Source organism: Centropristis striata, chromosome 6, assembly GCF_030273125.1.
Source record: "Centropristis striata isolate RG_2023a ecotype Rhode Island chromosome 6, C.striata_1.0, whole genome shotgun sequence".
Taxonomy (NCBI): Eukaryota; Metazoa; Chordata; class Actinopteri; order Perciformes; family Serranidae; genus Centropristis; species Centropristis striata.
Genome location: NC_081522.1, coordinates 8,658,533 through 8,675,575, shown reverse-complemented (window position 1 = coordinate 8,675,575; position 17,043 = coordinate 8,658,533). Strand labels below are relative to the sequence as shown.

General features: G+C 38.9%; 1 protein-coding gene across 1 annotated transcript; it reads right to left on the bottom strand.

Moving 5' to 3' along the window:
• Positions 1–541: 541 nt before the first annotated feature.
• On the bottom strand, positions 542–16,881 carry LOC131973427 (FYVE, RhoGEF and PH domain-containing protein 6-like). Its single transcript, XM_059335422.1, has 21 exons — positions 16,599–16,881; positions 13,198–15,112; positions 10,388–10,526; positions 10,052–10,119; positions 9,358–9,388; positions 6,461–6,612; positions 5,438–5,594; positions 5,201–5,288; positions 4,643–4,693; positions 4,466–4,524; positions 4,305–4,376; positions 3,567–3,635; positions 3,284–3,367; positions 3,092–3,171; positions 2,897–2,999; positions 2,534–2,680; positions 1,673–1,778; positions 1,417–1,508; positions 1,211–1,339; positions 951–1,090; positions 542–867 (listed from the first exon to the last, which is right to left on the bottom strand). The coding sequence occupies exons 1-21, from the start codon at positions 16,609–16,611 to the stop codon at positions 831–833; spliced, it is 3,732 nt and encodes a 1,243-aa protein (XP_059191405.1). The 5' UTR covers positions 16,612–16,881; the 3' UTR covers positions 542–830.
• Positions 16,882–17,043: the final 162 nt, after the last annotated feature.

Genomic DNA, 17,043 nt, shown 5'->3' with positions numbered 1-17,043 from the left:
TTTTCCACCATATTAATGTGCAGCCTAGTTATTTGCTCCCCCTACAGTTGACATGACAAAAAACACAGTAAAACAAAAATTTATTCGTGACATTTTAAATAATAAAAGTGAGATTCATGGAAATTTGATTACATTTCATTTACAATTGTCTTTATTTACAGAGGATATGTGTGGGAGGGATATGGCCTATGTACAGCTGTGATATGTACATTATATATAACAGTGAACAGTGAATCACCCTGATACAACATTTAAAGTCAAAGTTAGACTCGGTTAGAAAGGCTTAATAATGTAAGGTGAAAGTTAACACAAGTATGAAGAGTGTACATTGTGTGTTCTACAGCCAGCTGTATGGATCTCAAATTAAGTAATTATTCCAAACAAGAAAGATCTCTATTATCTGTTTACATCTAAACAATACTATATAAATATGGATCAACATTATTGACAGTAATTATTACAAATCTATTGACAATAGGCTTTTTCCCCCATATGCTTCAGAGATCCAAGCAAATTACTAAAAATTATTTAGATGTAGCAAGGAAAAAATAAAAGAGCTACATAATGATTGTGGCATTATATTCTAAAATTGCAGACAAAACAGCATAAATCCTTGTGGAAAAGATCGTTGTTAACACACAAAACTAGGATGGCTAATTCCTAACAATGTAAAAGGTTAACTACAGTATGCGTGATAAAAGCAATAAGATAATGCATTTGGATTGTATTTCAGTGCAACTAATATGGTGTCTCCAGATGCTTTGTGCAGAATTCAGAGAGCACTGAGGTAAAACTTGTAAAAACAGGTTTGTTGAACAGCTACACCCACATTAAAGCACCGTGGCTTCTTTGAAGGAGTCGATCCATCTGATAAAAAAAAGAAGAAAAGATTATTAGTATTAGTATATCTGTCACCATGTGCAACAATAAGAGGCATCCTTATATTGTACCTTTGTGCTGTTTGGACATCCTCTGCTTTAAAAATGTAGTAAAGAGTGTTTTTGTGGTAAAGCTTAAACTGCAACTTCTGCGATGAATCGACTTTCAGCATAAACCCTAACAGGGGCTGACTCTCTAAGGCTGCAACGTCCTGCATGAAGACACAATAAAAACAGTTGTTAGATGGACATTAAATCAACTCCCTATGTTTTAACTGAAACTGAACGACTGAAATGACTCTGTTTTCAATGATACAAGTAGGAGATCTTACCTCACTTGCAGCGTACGTGTACAGAACCTTGTCTTTGATAACAAACCACAGCCTTTTCCCCTGCTTCTTGTTGCCCTTTGACCTCTGCAGATACCCACTCATGGAGTAGTTGTCTGTGCTTGCTGTCACCTGAAACAAACAAAAACCCACCTGATGAGATCATTATCATCAACAATGCATCTTGATCATCACGCAGCATTACTCACCAATTTGAGGGCTGCAGGTATCTTCTTCTGCCTCCTGGAGAAAGCAAAAGTAGCTCTATTTCCAGGAGATACGGCAGAGAGGGCTCGTTCGCCTGCAGAACACAGAACATGCAGCTGTTTAATGCATAGAACATACTCACAATACGTGGATTACCTCTGTTTAATCCACCCTGATGTTTACGCCGATGGCAGCATAAAAATATGGGGATTTGTTTGAAACGTTTTGCAAAAAATGTTAGAAGGAAGCAAGACTTACTTTTCTGCTGCTGAAGAACAGGGAAACACTGGTCACAAACTCTTGCTAACTGGTTCTTTAGGTATTCAAGGGGGTATTTGTTGGAGGAGCAAGACTGACACACCACCTGATGGGAAGATGAAACATAAAATGTGTTAATTTTTTACCAACAGCATTTTACTTCCATTAAGGAGGTCATGTTTTGGACTTGGATTATGGAAAAAATAGCCTGATTTCCATCATACTTGGTGGTAGAATGTAGCATGGGCCGAGGAAGAACCCATTACATTATTATTATTTATACTTTTATTAAATAGTGTATCCAAATCACAGGGTGGATATTGAGATTATTTTTCACTGACGTTAACATTGCAAGAAAGGGCAATTTTTGCTGCACTCATGTGGTGGTAGAACTGAGTTCCTGGTTGGGAAAATTCACGCAAATGTGCCCTTTGGTCTGAACAATGACAATGAAATTGTTCACATTTCATGGCTCGTGAGCAGATCTGTTTCCACTGCTCTTCATTGTCATGCAAATACTGGAAAAGCTCTGAGCAATAAAATTCATTGTCAAGTGTTTTAACTTCTTCTTTGTAGTGTCCGTGGCAATGTGGCCACATTGTGACTTAAAGGTAATGAACACACCAAGTCAGAAGAATGACCTTCTGAAACGTGAAATTACATCATTCCAGGAGCATGTGATTGCAAAATTGGCCTTGAGGAGGACTCTGCTCTCCTAGTGACGTCGTGTAATAGTTTTTAATCAGCTACTCTGTTTTCAGGTACAATTTAAAAGTCATTTTATTTTGGAGATCTCCTTTTGCTGATTAATATTTCAGAAGCTGATTTAACTTTTGAATGGGAGACTTTGTGTCACCTTACCTTTCCACATGCGCGGCAGTGATGTCTCCTCCATGTCAGGGTGAACTCACAGGTGCAGATCATACACATGGTGGTCCGTGGGTCAGGGATCCATATCGGGGCTTTGGAACCCAGAGGAACTCCATCATCAGAATCCCTCAGCTCTACCTGAGCATTAAAAAACACAAGGAGTTAACTCTCGTCACTCATACATACACTATAAAATAGAAACTCGAACAAAAGAAACTAAGAAATAATATTCAGAAGCAGACAAAATTAAATTGCTGGAAATACTATAAAATAGACTTTTTAATCATGACTTTAACAGAGGCTGATTCACTGCAAACAGGAAATGTATAATGTTCACTTTAAGTTCTTTCTTACCTCTTCTAGAGGCTTGCCAGATATAAAACTGATCTTCTTCCTGGTGTAGTCACTGATTGCTGTGGAAATAGCCTCAAGCCATTCATCTCGCTCTGTGGCAGAGCTGTGGAGAGAAAACACAGCTTGACTACACACCTACACAGTATTCACAGACTTTTATACTTCAAGGAAATATCTTTTGTTTCTGATCATTACCTCGCTGAGAGAATGAAGGAGCGCTCCACGCTCTCGATCTTCAGTTCGTTCTGAAAGGCTTCTTGGCTTGGTTTGCTAACCTGTAATTATTTTCATTGTGAGCTGTGGTGGCAGCATGTAAGATGTCCTGGGGTAATAATATATATGTGAAAAGATGAAGAGTGCAAAGAAATAAAGGAGAGAAGTTCTCACCTTCATCCCAGCCAGCGACAACATGTTGTTGACTTTGTACTGGCCCGACTGAACCGGCGTGGTGTACAGCAAAGTATCATTAAACTAAAGGAGAAATTACAAAAAATATAATTGCATTTTCGTCCATTTCTTATACACTACAAAAAAGCTTGGATGTTTGGTGGAAACAATCTGCATGGGACCTGCTTCTGGTCACAATCTAAGCTTCACAAAACAGCCATTGCTGTATTATGATTATGTTGTACAAGGATGAAATAAGAGAAGGAAGAGCAAGGTGTTTTACCAGGAAGAACATTCTGGGCTGCATGACCTTCCTGGATAGCTTTTTCAGGATGCCCTCTTTCAGGAAGATCTGGAGGAAACAAAAATAATCACATCACAGCCAGTCATGTTTGTTATTTCTTATATCTTTAAGCATGATAGGTTTTGTCTGGTTCTTGAACTAAAATAAAGAAGTATATCATAAACAAGGGTTTAAAAAAACATTAGGATGATGAAAAAAATAAAGTGGTAGTTCTGCTAATGTGATTATTACTGGATTTCAAAACAACAGCAAGAAGCTTAAACTGTATATAATATAATAGAATAACTGATAATATAGTATCAGTCAGCATTCAATACAAAATTGTGAATTCATTCATATGTTTGTTTTTTTTAATTGGTGTAAACAATGTACAACAATGATGTGAGTTCATTTTGAAACATAAAATCAAGACACTGAGGTGATATTGTTTTGCAGCTTCTACCTTGAAGGTCAAGTCTGAATTCTGAAGTTTAAATTTAAGCCAACATGCACTAGAAGCACTTCAAGTAGAAGAAAAATAGAAATTTAAACATGTAGTATCTGAACACAAATAGGGCTGGTTAAAATGACAATATATCTGTCAAGATTAATGAAGCATGGTTCAAAAATCTGAAATCGAATTTGAAAATCTGCTGTTGTAATTTACAAAGACTTTACATTTATTGGAGCTATATGCAATAAAAAACAACTCTAAGATTTCAAATTTTTCGGCCTTACCCGCCCAGGTTGGACTATCTCATGGTGGCCGTTCAGGCTGCACTGCACTTGGATCAGCTTCTGGAAGTTGTCCTGAGAGGAAAAAGGAGATTAAAAGGGACATTTGTAACCCATACGGTGCATTTATCACACATTAATAGAAAATGCCAAATGGTTCTTACCCCTTGTTTCATGATATCGTTGGCATGATTGGCCACCTCTTTCACTATCACAAGAGCAGCTGAGAAGATAGAAATGTGAAAAGATGTACATCACATACATGCCAGACAATATTTCCTTTCCACTGATACAATCAGTTGAGTTTGCAGTATACAGATGTAAAAAGGGCCTCAGTTTACCTTGTGTGTCCTTATAATCATCTGAGACTTCAGACAGGTTTTTTAGATAGTCTGAAACACAATGAGAAACATGTATGAGTCAGAGCCAACACTGAATACTACTTTGTAACACTGGGTTACAAGTGGTCAGTGTTGTACAGTACATTCCTGGAACGTAATGTGAAATTAAAATCCTGGATAAAAAGGTCTGCAGGTGCTTACATAATACAATTACACAAGAGTGACGTGACAAACATTCTTCACATTTTGGTCCCCAGGGGACCGACCCTGATCCATTAGACTCATGTCGCACTAAGCTCAGTCATGTTAAAGCTTGTGTTATGTCACCAAATCTGATTTGGACTGCACTTCAAAAATCTTATTATACGGGGATTGAAGGAGCGAGACAGAAATTCCAAACTATATCTGTTTTTCTGGACACCAGAGGGCAGCATGGTGCCAGTGATGAGACACCACAGCTTGGTCCAACATGTAATTATTAAATTTAACTGACTTGACTTTGACCTAACGATACTCTGACTGAACGTGATGAGTGACTAATGTAATAAACAGATGTACCCGTGAGCAGCAGCTGATACTGCGGAATCCTCTGAACAGGCTTCAGGAGGTAATGCTTCAGAGCCAAGTTGGCACAGCGTGGACTGGCCTTGAAGAAAAGAATGAAACATTTCACAAATTACACAATTTTCTCGGACAAACCCACTTCCTCTATACATGCAGAAACAATGAAACCTCAGTGGCCAAATGGACACTCCCCCCTCAGACAGAGAAAACAGGTTAAGCAAGCCTCGTTACCTCAAATTCCCGTACCACTGCACCGAACGCCGGGTTCTTCTTCGTCTGCTCTTCCAGTAGAGCCACATTCTTGTCGAACTCGCGGATGTATGTAGAATACATCTTCAGATAGGGCCCTTTCTTTAGGAAAATGTCTGCGAGCTGGGCATTCTCGTCCCTGCACACAGAATAAAGTGTAATGAGATATACTAGACACTGTTATTACACACATATACTTACAGTACTGTGCAAAAGTCTTAGGGAGCTGTGGGAAAAAAATCTTTAAAGTAAGTATGCTTTCAAGAATAGAAATGTTAATAGGTCATTTTTATCAATTAACAAAATATAAAGTGAGTGAGTGGAAGAAAAATCTAAATCAAATCAATATTTGGTGTGACCACCCTTTGCCTTCAAACCAGAATCAATTCTTCTAGACATTTTTCACACCTGCCTAAGACATTTGCACAGTACTGTACATATATACATATGCAGTAGTGGAGTATAACAAAGTATATTTACTCAAGTCCTGTACTTAAGTACACTTTTGTATTTACATATTATGCAACTTTATACTTCTAAATCACTTTTCAAGCACTTTCAAGGTATCTACCCCCGAACTTTTCAACTCTGATTATGTTTCGATCCTTTCATAAGTTATTGTGTCGATGAAAAAAACAAATTATGTTGAAGATCAAGCCTTTTTTACGGAATATATATTCAAAATTAAGTATATTCCTAACCTTGAAAACATAGTTATTAAAATTTTCCAAACTTCTAAGTCTTTGTAAAAAAAACCCTGCTTTAAGTATATTTTGATGCTAATACTTACTTAATGTACTTTTACTTAAGTAAGATTTTCCATGCAGGACTTTTACTTGTAACAGTGTGTTTTAAGACTTTAGTATGTATTACTACATTTATATTACTAATAACTTACTTTATAACTTATTGTAAGTAAAAGATCCACCACTGTGTATATGTATACACGAACACATCACATTATTATTTTTATTAAATGGAACTATGGCTACGATTTTGCTGTACCATTTGGCCACTCTCTGCTTCAGCTCTCTGAGCAGGTCTTGGTTGAGTTCGTAGAGCTGCGGCAGGTAGTACAGAATCTGGTTGAGAAGACGCTCCTCAATCACAGGCTTCCCACTCTGACGAGACGCCGTAGACGCAGCATCACGGAAGTCCTAGAGGTCAGATAGTCAGACAGAAAAAGAGTCAAATACAGGAACTCAGGCACTCAGGGGAAAACCTAGAATCTAAGTTCCTGCATTTTCAAATGCAGCCCCAAAAGCATGTCAAACTGGTTCCCCTTATATTTTCATAAAAACTGACGTCTGACATCATATGACAGTAAATCAGTCTTATTGAATTTCAATGAAGAACAAAAAAGCCTTTTAAATTGCCTGTTCAGCAAAATACTGCTGACCCCTAACCTACACACACACACACCTGACTTGCATTAAGTATTTGTGAATTTCCACATTACAGTGAATCAGGACTAAAAAAGCAGAGCCTGAGGCTGCTGTTTCTGCTTGTCTTTCTGATGATGTGGAGTTTTTTTTGTGGTTTATGAGGACACATGGCAAATAAACTCGCTAGCAGACTGAGCACCCAGCAGAGAGCCGATGTGGTTAACACGTGTGACCTGATGGTGAAGGAGGTGCGTCATGTGGAAAAGGATTTGTCGGGGAATTAGAAAAAATCTGGATGATTCACGAGATAAGTAAAGATTACAATGCTGGCACGACTGAATCACCATTAAGTGAATATATTTTGATAAAAGTGAAACAGACAACAACAAAGATGTAACACTTCAGTTATAAAAGATGTTCATGTTTTCAATGCAAACAAAAAGGTTACACTATGTTTTTTTTTATTATTCTTTGAACTTTATGAAGCCTGTTGAAAGCAAGAGGGATAGACAAAACAACACATTTTCTTCAAGCCATAAATCAAAGCTTTTCTTATCTTTCTTTGTCTGGAAAGTTAACATTATGGAGACAAAAGGTTTTCACCTGACAGAAACACTATACAGAGCTTTAACAGAAAATATGGCTCCAATGATAACTTGGATAAAAACACACAACAAATGGCATGCTGTGTTATCATCAATCAGTTTGTGAAAAGCTGGCTGGGTGCCTGGTAGAGATGGAGAAAGAACAAATACTAAGTCACCTCTACATTCTTTTGAACTTGGTATGACTGATCCTCATTACTGGACTCATTCCTCTCCAGCCTACAGAGACACAAAAACTTCCTGTCTGTTCTGCGCAGTGAGGAGTCATTGTTTATGACTCACTCCCACTACAATCTTGTTTCGAGACCTTTGTCTCTCCAAACATCTGCTCACACTCATCCTTTGTAAAAAAATAAAATAAAATAAAGAAGCACAAAAATACTAAAAAGGACTTTAACTTTCAAGTTGAGAGCATTAACTTTGAGATAATCCAACATCAGGCTGGGAGAATGAAAGAGTTTTACTTTCAGTTACGATTATGGCTTCTAACAATTATAAAAACAAGATAAGTGGAATTGAAAGTGGAAGAAAATTGTAGCCTTATCTTGTATTATGAATCCAGTACAGCCTTTTCCTTTACACTGGTGCACTTTCACCTGGTTTTGCTGAGTGACTAACTGGAATATATAAAACATAATTTCCCAAAATATTGAATATATGTTTTGTTGTTTTCAGTAAGTTGTGGCAATGAACTACAACGTATTTGATTCAATTTATTTTAATCCAATTTATTTTTATTTTTATTTTATTATTTTGTCACTTGTATTTTATTTATAAGTTTTCAAGTCAATACAGAGAATTGAAAAATACATAAAAAAATAAATAAATAAACAAAAATAATAAAGAGAACAGGAAAACAACATTTTTGCCATAATGTATTTGCGAAATTTTTATTATTATTATTATTATTAATAATAATAATAATAATAATAATAATAATAATAACAATAGTAATAATAATAATACTTTTATAGGTTGAATATGTATTTTAAGTATTATATACATTCCATAAAAAATTAAATAATTCATCTATTCTTTTTTTATTTGTATTTGCTCAGTTGAATTATATTTAAAGTTCAAGAAAATCCCCTTTTAAAAAACAAGTCCTCGCCTCAGTAGCTTCAACAATAGATACTTTTTTACAGTAATGGTTAAAAGTTGGTCAGAGTTCATCTGATCTGACAATAGAAAAAAAACTTCTGTTACCCTACAATCTGTCCTGATGTTGTTTCTCATATATATTTTGAGGGAAGCACATACAGCTCAGAAACCAGATCTTCATATCATTTCGGTGGCTCGGATCTGTTTCAGATTAAATTTCTCAAAACATCACAAGGAGACAACATGTCTCCATTGAAGTCCAGACGTGTCGTGTTACTGTCAGAAAACCGGCGAAAACCGTGAGGAATGTGAGCCGTGCGGTCGAGACTGAGGGGAGTCAGGTCTGCACACACAGTTATCCTGCATGGGGTGTGCCCCAACGGCGAGCATAATCAGACACATATGGAGAATGTGGGCTCACACAAGATACTAGAGCTAGATAAAACATATAGAGAGCCGTAGTAAAACTTTCTCAGCAGTGTGTCATTTGACTCACTTCATATGTTGTGTTCATAAGGATGATAATTAATTGAAAAAACATCTAATATCATTGTGGGTTCAATATTTCAGTTTTTATGTTGTGCTACTCACGTTTCTGAATCCTCTACAATAGTTTTAAGGTTGGCTGGCTTATAAAATATATTTTTTTAAATGATCTCTCCCTATGTTTTTTTCTCACTTATGTGGTTTTAAATGTCTTTTGATGTATAATTTTAGTACGGACAAAATGTTCCTTTGCTCTTTTATCAGCTTGTTTTTATGTGAAGGAAATAATATTAGTTAGTTAAGTGTGATGTTTCAGGGTACTTACAACATGAAGCAGCTTCAGGACATCAACAAACCTAGAAAATTAAAGAATGAGTAAAGTTATAGCAGAAGTAAGGAGTTGCTTCCCCAAAAGCACAAAAATAACCCTGTAAGTTCTCATAAATATTTTGGTGTTTAGCCATGCTGATCATTTTTGCTTATTTGCTATTGAGATTGAGAGAGTGGTGACCTCAGAAAAGTAAAGCTAATGCTGAAGTGTCTTTAAACTGTATTCTTTCTAATGGCCAGCAGGAGGCGACTCCACTGACTGCAAAAAGAAGTCTGATTGTCTTTGAAATCTATGAGAAAATGGCCCTACTTCTCACTTGATTTATTACCTCGGTAAACATATTCCTAATGAGTTTATGGTCTTAATCACTAGTTTCAAGCCTTCTTCAATACAGCTTTGATTTATTTTTGTAAATTATGGTCTTATTTAGAGAAAAATAGACAATGAAGCAGAGTGTACTTTAGGAACCTCACTGTAAGTTTCATTTTATACCAGATAAACCATCCCTACGAAACCTGTTGATAGACACGCATGTTGATTATTAAAATGAAATGTTGCTGACATTTTTTTAAATGTCAAAACCTTGAAAAGTAAAACCAAAACTATCTCCATGGCTAAACACCCCTAGATGTGAGTAGATGTAGATGTGTAAATCTCCACTTGAAGAAAGAAAAGTTAAGACTCTTACACACTCTCAGAGCTCATGATTTCTGTGGCAATGTGGTGAATCTTGCTCTTCTTCTTTTCACTCTGCGCCTAAGAAAATGTGCAAAAACACAGATTTAATAAATAATAATACACACTGTGCATCATTATATATTCAGGTAGCAATAGTATTGGCTCCAGTCTGATATACCTGAGGTCAAACAAAAAGTGTCAAAAAGAAGAAAAGTTCTTCTCAATTTGACCAAAAAAATGTTATCACTGAAACCTTGCGAAGGACAAATCCTGTGAGATGATTCAAGGAAATATAACAGCACTTCCAGAGACTGAAGTCATAAATCTAACAGCGTCCGCTTCTCACCGTTGTCTCCTCTGGCTGCTCATTGTCTCCTTTACTTGAGACGGAGCTGCTATCATCCTCGTCCTCTGTGGTGTTGACCAAGACGTCATCATCCGATGGGCCATCATCCAGGGGCGTCACCTCCTCGTCGACAGAGCTTCTGTCAGAAGGGGCAGCATGTAAGGGTCAGAGGACAATACATAGAGGCAGAGGCCCGAGCATGAACACACCACTGTACAAGTGTTTTGGACAAACAGAAGCAGCTGCAGTCATTCATTAAAAAACATGAAATGCAGCACACATTATTCACATGCCACAAGGTTATTATGTCACGCAGGATGGAGGATGTTATTCATAGAGGGAAAGAGATGAGGTTTGATATAAAAACACCTGGGTCAGCACTTAATCTTAGGGAGAGAGTTTTTCAGCTACTGCAGCATTTGAACATTTCATGCTCTGATCAAGAGCCTGATCGAGTCATAAAACAAAGAGCACACAGGAAAGGGGGCACTTGACACAACCGGAAAAAACATTTAATGATAACCATCAACACAGTCAAATGACTTCAGCCTGGCTGCAGCTGCATGCCTCACACCAGTTCGGCCAAAAGCTGCCATGTCCAACAGAAACAGAGGAACTACATTATCATAACACACAGCTTTAAACATATAAAGGGAACTGCACCAGAGAGAAACTACATATCTAAAATGCCACAATTCCCTGAGGGAGCTCCACATGAGAAACAGCAGCCCCTCCCTGAACAAAACTGCAGAAAAAGAAACAGACCAAGGCTGAGCAGCACACCCAACAAGTCTGAGGGTCTAACACGCTGTTGCATTAAGTCTGACCAGTCTCTGTTTGTGAGCTGTTTGGCGTCTTTTTAACATGTGATTGTCGAACAGTTTGAGCTAATGAGGGGCGACACGATAAGCTGTGCGAAGCTTAATGTACAGTTACACAAACTGTAATCGTGTTTATCCAACTGACTTTTGCTCACTGCTCATTCATAATGCTCCATATGAGTTCTTTGCATAAAGCTACCATTACAAACATTACTACCAATAATATAAACATGCTAAGTTTAACTGAGATAATGAAACATCAAACTGCCGATTCAAGCTTTTAAAGGAGCTGTAGACTCAAAACATACTCTCTCACCATACAGAGAGATATTGGGTTTCCCAACATTTAAAGTTTAACTGGTAAAGGAACAGACGGGCGTCTTTATTCACAAGCCTAAGTGTTTTATAGCTGTAGTTTCTTTGATTTAAAAAAAGGATTTTCAATTAAAACTGTTGACAGTGGACTCTGTAGCTTATGCAAAGTTAAATAGACATGGTTTCTGGGAAGACAGACTGTTTTCAAAAAGTAATTTTTCATTGCTTCACAAAAGCATCACAAATTAAATGGAATTGTATTTGAGTGAAGGCAAACATTTAAATGAAAGAACTCTCAAAAACCTGAGCAAACAGGACAAAAACTGCCAGCATGGCTAGATAACACTGGAGAAGTGCCCTAAGCCTCAAATTAAAAACAAAGTAGAAATACTGCCTCGATGTTGCATGCCTCCATAAACTAACCAAGTTTATATCCATCTCTCTCCAGACTTGTACTGTATCTATCCATGACAGTACACAATGTTTCAAAGATGGATGTGGCTGCAGAAGAAGAAGCTACAAAATAAAATACAAAATGGATGCATCACACACAACTTCAACCTGGCAAAACAGATGATAAATACAATCACTACAGACTCAAAGTGGGCACCCACCATTAGTGTCACCAATTCAGAATCCGAACGAATGACTCCCCTTCTGTTAATGGGTTATGGCGTCAATGATGAACAGAAAAGTGTTTTTGCAGAACATTATGTTGTCACAGTGAAGTTGACCTTTAACCTTTTGGAAATGTCATCACTTTATCATTTTATCCCATTAGACTTTGGCATGACCTTTTGAAAACTAATTCTTGAGTTATGGCCAAAACATGTGATGTGAGGTCACAGTAACCTTGAACTTTGACCTCCAAAATCTAATCAGTTCATTCTTGAGTACAAGTGAACATTTGTGCCAACTTTGCAGAAATTTCCTCCTGGCTTTCCTGAGATATTGCGAATGGAATGGAAGGACAACTCAAAAACATGATGCCTCCCACCATAGATAAAACTAGTGCAGCAGCATGAAAACTGATCATCAACTAAATATACACACAACATGAAGAGTATATTATTAAAAATGCATGTGCAGTGTAAAGAACAGATCATCTTTTAATGGGGATCCCACCACCTGTGATGCCAAATCACACACCCCTACTTCCAGCAACCTTGCTCACACCACACCTGTCTTCAAACTCTGCTTTCATTTTTATCTCAACTCCAAACCTGTAAAGTTTCATGACTGTATCAACTATTATGATGATGATGATGATTAAGTAGTAGTTGCTGCTACAGAACCACATTTTACCATGATGACACACAGACTCACAATGTGAAACAACAGCAGCCACATGCTGTCGCGGCTGGTAGTAATCAGGTCAAGCCACATCACTCAGCACCTGAAAGGCTGAGCACACGTGCCATATACTCGTCCAACTCCCCTGACAGGAATCCGTAACAAAGACTCAAGGTGAAGTGCTTTCCTGTGATCTTCCCTTTTTACAAATAATACACAGTCACTCTGAGGCTAACTAGATCTTTTACAGACGAATGTTTTTAAGCAGCATCAGATGTTTTCCTACAGGGAGAGAAATCCCCAAATATATTCACAGGTCAGGATGAGAGGTATTGAGAGGAACTAGACAAAGAGACAGAGATGAAACCCGTCATAATCTACCTCTCATAGTCTGTTGACGTCTCACGCTGCTGGTGTTCAGTGTTTTTCTCAAAGGACATATACGGCTCCTGCTCTTCATAAATGCCCTCATCATTATACATCGAGCTCTGCCAGGCTGAAGCCTCAGACGTGGAGGCCTGAGGAGACCGTGCTAAATGCACATTCATGTAATCTGGTATCTCCTCATAGTGCGGCATGTTCTCGTAGTACAGCTCCTGTTCTGCTCCAGCAGAAAACTCATCTCCATCTACGCTTTGCTCTACTCCTATCAGTGGGCAGGAGAATTTACGTTGAGCCCTGAGGCACTCGTGAAAGTCTTGACTCCCGTCTTGGTCCACACTTTGTTCATTATCATTCGCAGAGCAGTCTGGGCTCTGGCCTCCTTTCACTATCAGCTTTGGGAGCATCTTTACAGACAGCTTCAAGTCCAGCAGTTTCCGGAAAGAGTTCCTTTTCTGTCCTTCGGAGCGGAGGAGGTCAGCACCGGAAAACGACTTGGCTCTCTGTTTGCTGGACCGAGAAGGCTTGGTGATTCCAGGTGTTAACAGTTTCCTGCTCGTGTTCTCGTTTGGAGGCGAAGGCAGCTCCTTCATCACTCTCTCCTTCATAACACAATCGGCCTGCCTTTTCTCCTCACCTCCTAGTTTCCACTCTTCCTTCTCCTCAGAGGATTCCTTCCTCTGCATCCATGCCATCGGGCTGCTGTGTCTCTTGGGCTTCTTCGGAGCTACTTTCACCCCGTGCTCTGCTTCCACCGGGACCGCAGGAGGCTGGCTGAGCTCCGGTTGACTGCTAGAAGGAGGACTATGCGTGAAGTCGCTGTAGACTGCCTCCTCATCAAGCGCTCCCTCCTTCTCCACCTCCTCATCCTCCTTGTCTACAGATACCTCCATCTCCTGGATGCCTGTGTCCCAGCCCAGGTCCTCCTCCTCCACATCCTTTGGAGGAGCAGAGGTTGGTGCTTTCTCAGGTGCAGAGAGGAGAGGCTTTTTCCTGGGCGGAGGAGCTGGCTGAGTGAAAGCTTTCCTCACAGACAGATTAACTGGCTGCTCGTTACTAACAGGTACACTGACAGACAGTGATGAGCTGTCTTTCCCCTTTGGTGACACCTTCACCTCTTTGACGTCCATTTCCCTCCCTTCTGGACTTAAAATCTCTCCACTCTCCTCCTCCACCTTTTCCTGGCGGGCCAGCACAGCCATCCTGGGTTTCCGTGGCACGGGGACAGGGATGGGCTTCCTCGAGGCTGCTGGGACTGGTTTAGGCAGGGGCACAGAAGATATTTGCTCTGAGCCAAGAGCATCTTCCTCTGGTCCTCGCCCAGGTGCACTCTGAGTGATTATGTTACCATTTACCTCATCGCTCCATGTTCTGTGAGGAAGGGACGACCTTACAGTCACATCAGGACTGGAGATATTGACGTCTGTGTTGAGATTTCTGTCTAACGTAAATGTTTCATGAAGAGGTTTATAGTTTGTGAGGTGGGTATTGCTGGAAGTGCTCATCACTGTTTTCCCTCCGATGTTACTTTGAGACGTAGAGGGAAGCTTTTTGTTTGCTGACGTGTTCCTGATGCACAAGCAGTTTTCCTGGCTGCATAGACAAATAGGAATAATATAGTCCCAATCTGGCTTTTTGTTCTCTTGCTGTATTCCATTTTGGGAGTTAAGAAGACCTTCGATCCGTGGGGTATCTGTTACAGATGTTTGGAGCATGTTCTTTGAAGCAAGTGGTTTGGATTCCACAGCAGTGGCGAGTTTGGAGAGGCAGGGTTTGGGGGCCAGTACTGGTTTAACCCTCCTCGCCGTGCCAGGAGATGGGATCGACAGGTTTCTTCTGGGGGTTGAGGGGGACAGCCCTGACCTCTGGAGCTGGGCCAGATTTGGCTTTGGGGCCACAGGTGGCTTTTGGACGCCTGGGGAGAGAAAACATAAAAAATGCACTTAAGATTTTGTGAAAACGTGATCTTGTCTGAATCAGAGCCTCTAGCACAGGCTGTAAAACAGCTTAAAATCTAAAACACGCCAAAAAGATCTAATCTGACACAATAAAAAAGTACATTCTGGATGTCCAGATGGTATATTTGATGCATTTTTCAGTTGTCTGACAGATGTTGCCTTAATAAGTTCACTCTTTCGCTCCATCGCACTGATCCTAACCTAGTGACAGCTTAGTGTTAAACTGCTGTAAAGTACTGAACCACCTCTCCGGGGGTTCAAATATCACATGGCTTATGCTTGCCACTCCACACAAAAGCACAGTAATCCGGCTAATGGTGCATGTAAACAGGCAGAGGAGGAGGAGGAGGAGGAGGAGCAGATGGGAGGTGGGAGAGAAATGGTGTCTGGGGTTTCAGGGACTGGAAAAAAAGTCATGCAAACTGGTACATCTGGCTGAGCTGGTGTCTGTAAAGTCTCCTGTAGTGGACAAAACAATAACACACTGACAGCAAGGGATGTTGTTTGTTCTCTCAGCACATATTTCCTCATTTAGAAAGGCACAGGTTTAACTCTAAACACATCTATAAGTCTGCAAAAAACATTCTTATGAATTTTGATTGGGACATTCTGGATACAAATAACAACTGACTGAGACGGAAAATGAATGGGGTATGTCCCAAATGCTATATTTAAAATTTTTAAAAAACACATGATTGCCAGTCACTTACTCTTACAATTAATAATAGTGTTGCAGAATAATGTATTGGCAAAAACGGTGGTACTTCATTACTGAAATATTGATATCATGTTAATAATAAACACATGATAATATTGTTTTTTTTATTGAGTACCATTTTTTTTTTTTTTAGATTTCTGTAGAATTTTTGTGCATCATTTCATCTGGTTGCCTTTTTACTATGCATAAAGTGTAATTGTTACACTTTTGTTGTGGTTACAGACTCTCTCTCTCTCCACCTAACAACACTCCTATTTTGAGTGTAATTAATTTGCTAAAAAAAAAAAAAAAGACAAAATGCACACTGATAATTTTATAATTACATTTTCTATAGATATCGCTGTAATATCCTTATCGTGAATTCTTATGACCAAGGCAATAGTGAAAAACTGATCAAGTGACAGCTCCATAGATACACATAGGCCTATAAACGCACAGATTTTTCTAATGGTTTTAACTTAAACCTTTTGATACACTTATTTGTTTAGCTCTTTCAAGCTGTATTTATATACAGTCTATGGTTTCAACCTACACATTAAAAAGCACAGACAGAGGAGGCTGCAGATTAGCTTCAGCTAAAAGTCCTACAGTTTAAAGTCCATCTGTTGCATTGCGTCTCCCTGTGTAAAGATGCTTATCTGTATTGCCTCTGAGAAATAAACTATCGTCAAGATCTCTAATATATCTGTTTAGCGGTGACAATTATCGAGTTTCCTCCCACTTACCTGTGTTCATCATCGTTTCAGTCACTCCGCTTCAGTTTGTTACTTGTTTTTAATCAGTGCAGCGGCAACAAACCATCTCTTGTATCCGGATACATCCCAATCCGTCGATTTCAGGCAAGTTATTTGTCAAAAATCCTCATTTTCTTCGCTTTTGTTCGAGAAACACATGTGATCGTGCTGCTGCTGCTCCTGCTGAACTCTTCATTCTCACCGGAGCCGCACTGACTGTGAAGCAAACAGCTTCCTTTTTGTTTCCATAAACAAACCACTAGGGGTCCTTAGGGGACCAAGACTGCCAGATCAACCAAAACAAAACATTTTAAATTATAATAAAGTGTAACATTCGCTAAGTCAGAAGAGTGTAAGACAAAACTCTGACTACTTAGAAAGATTATTGTTGTGTAAACTACAATCTACTTCCCATCAGATTAACATTTCTGTTGAG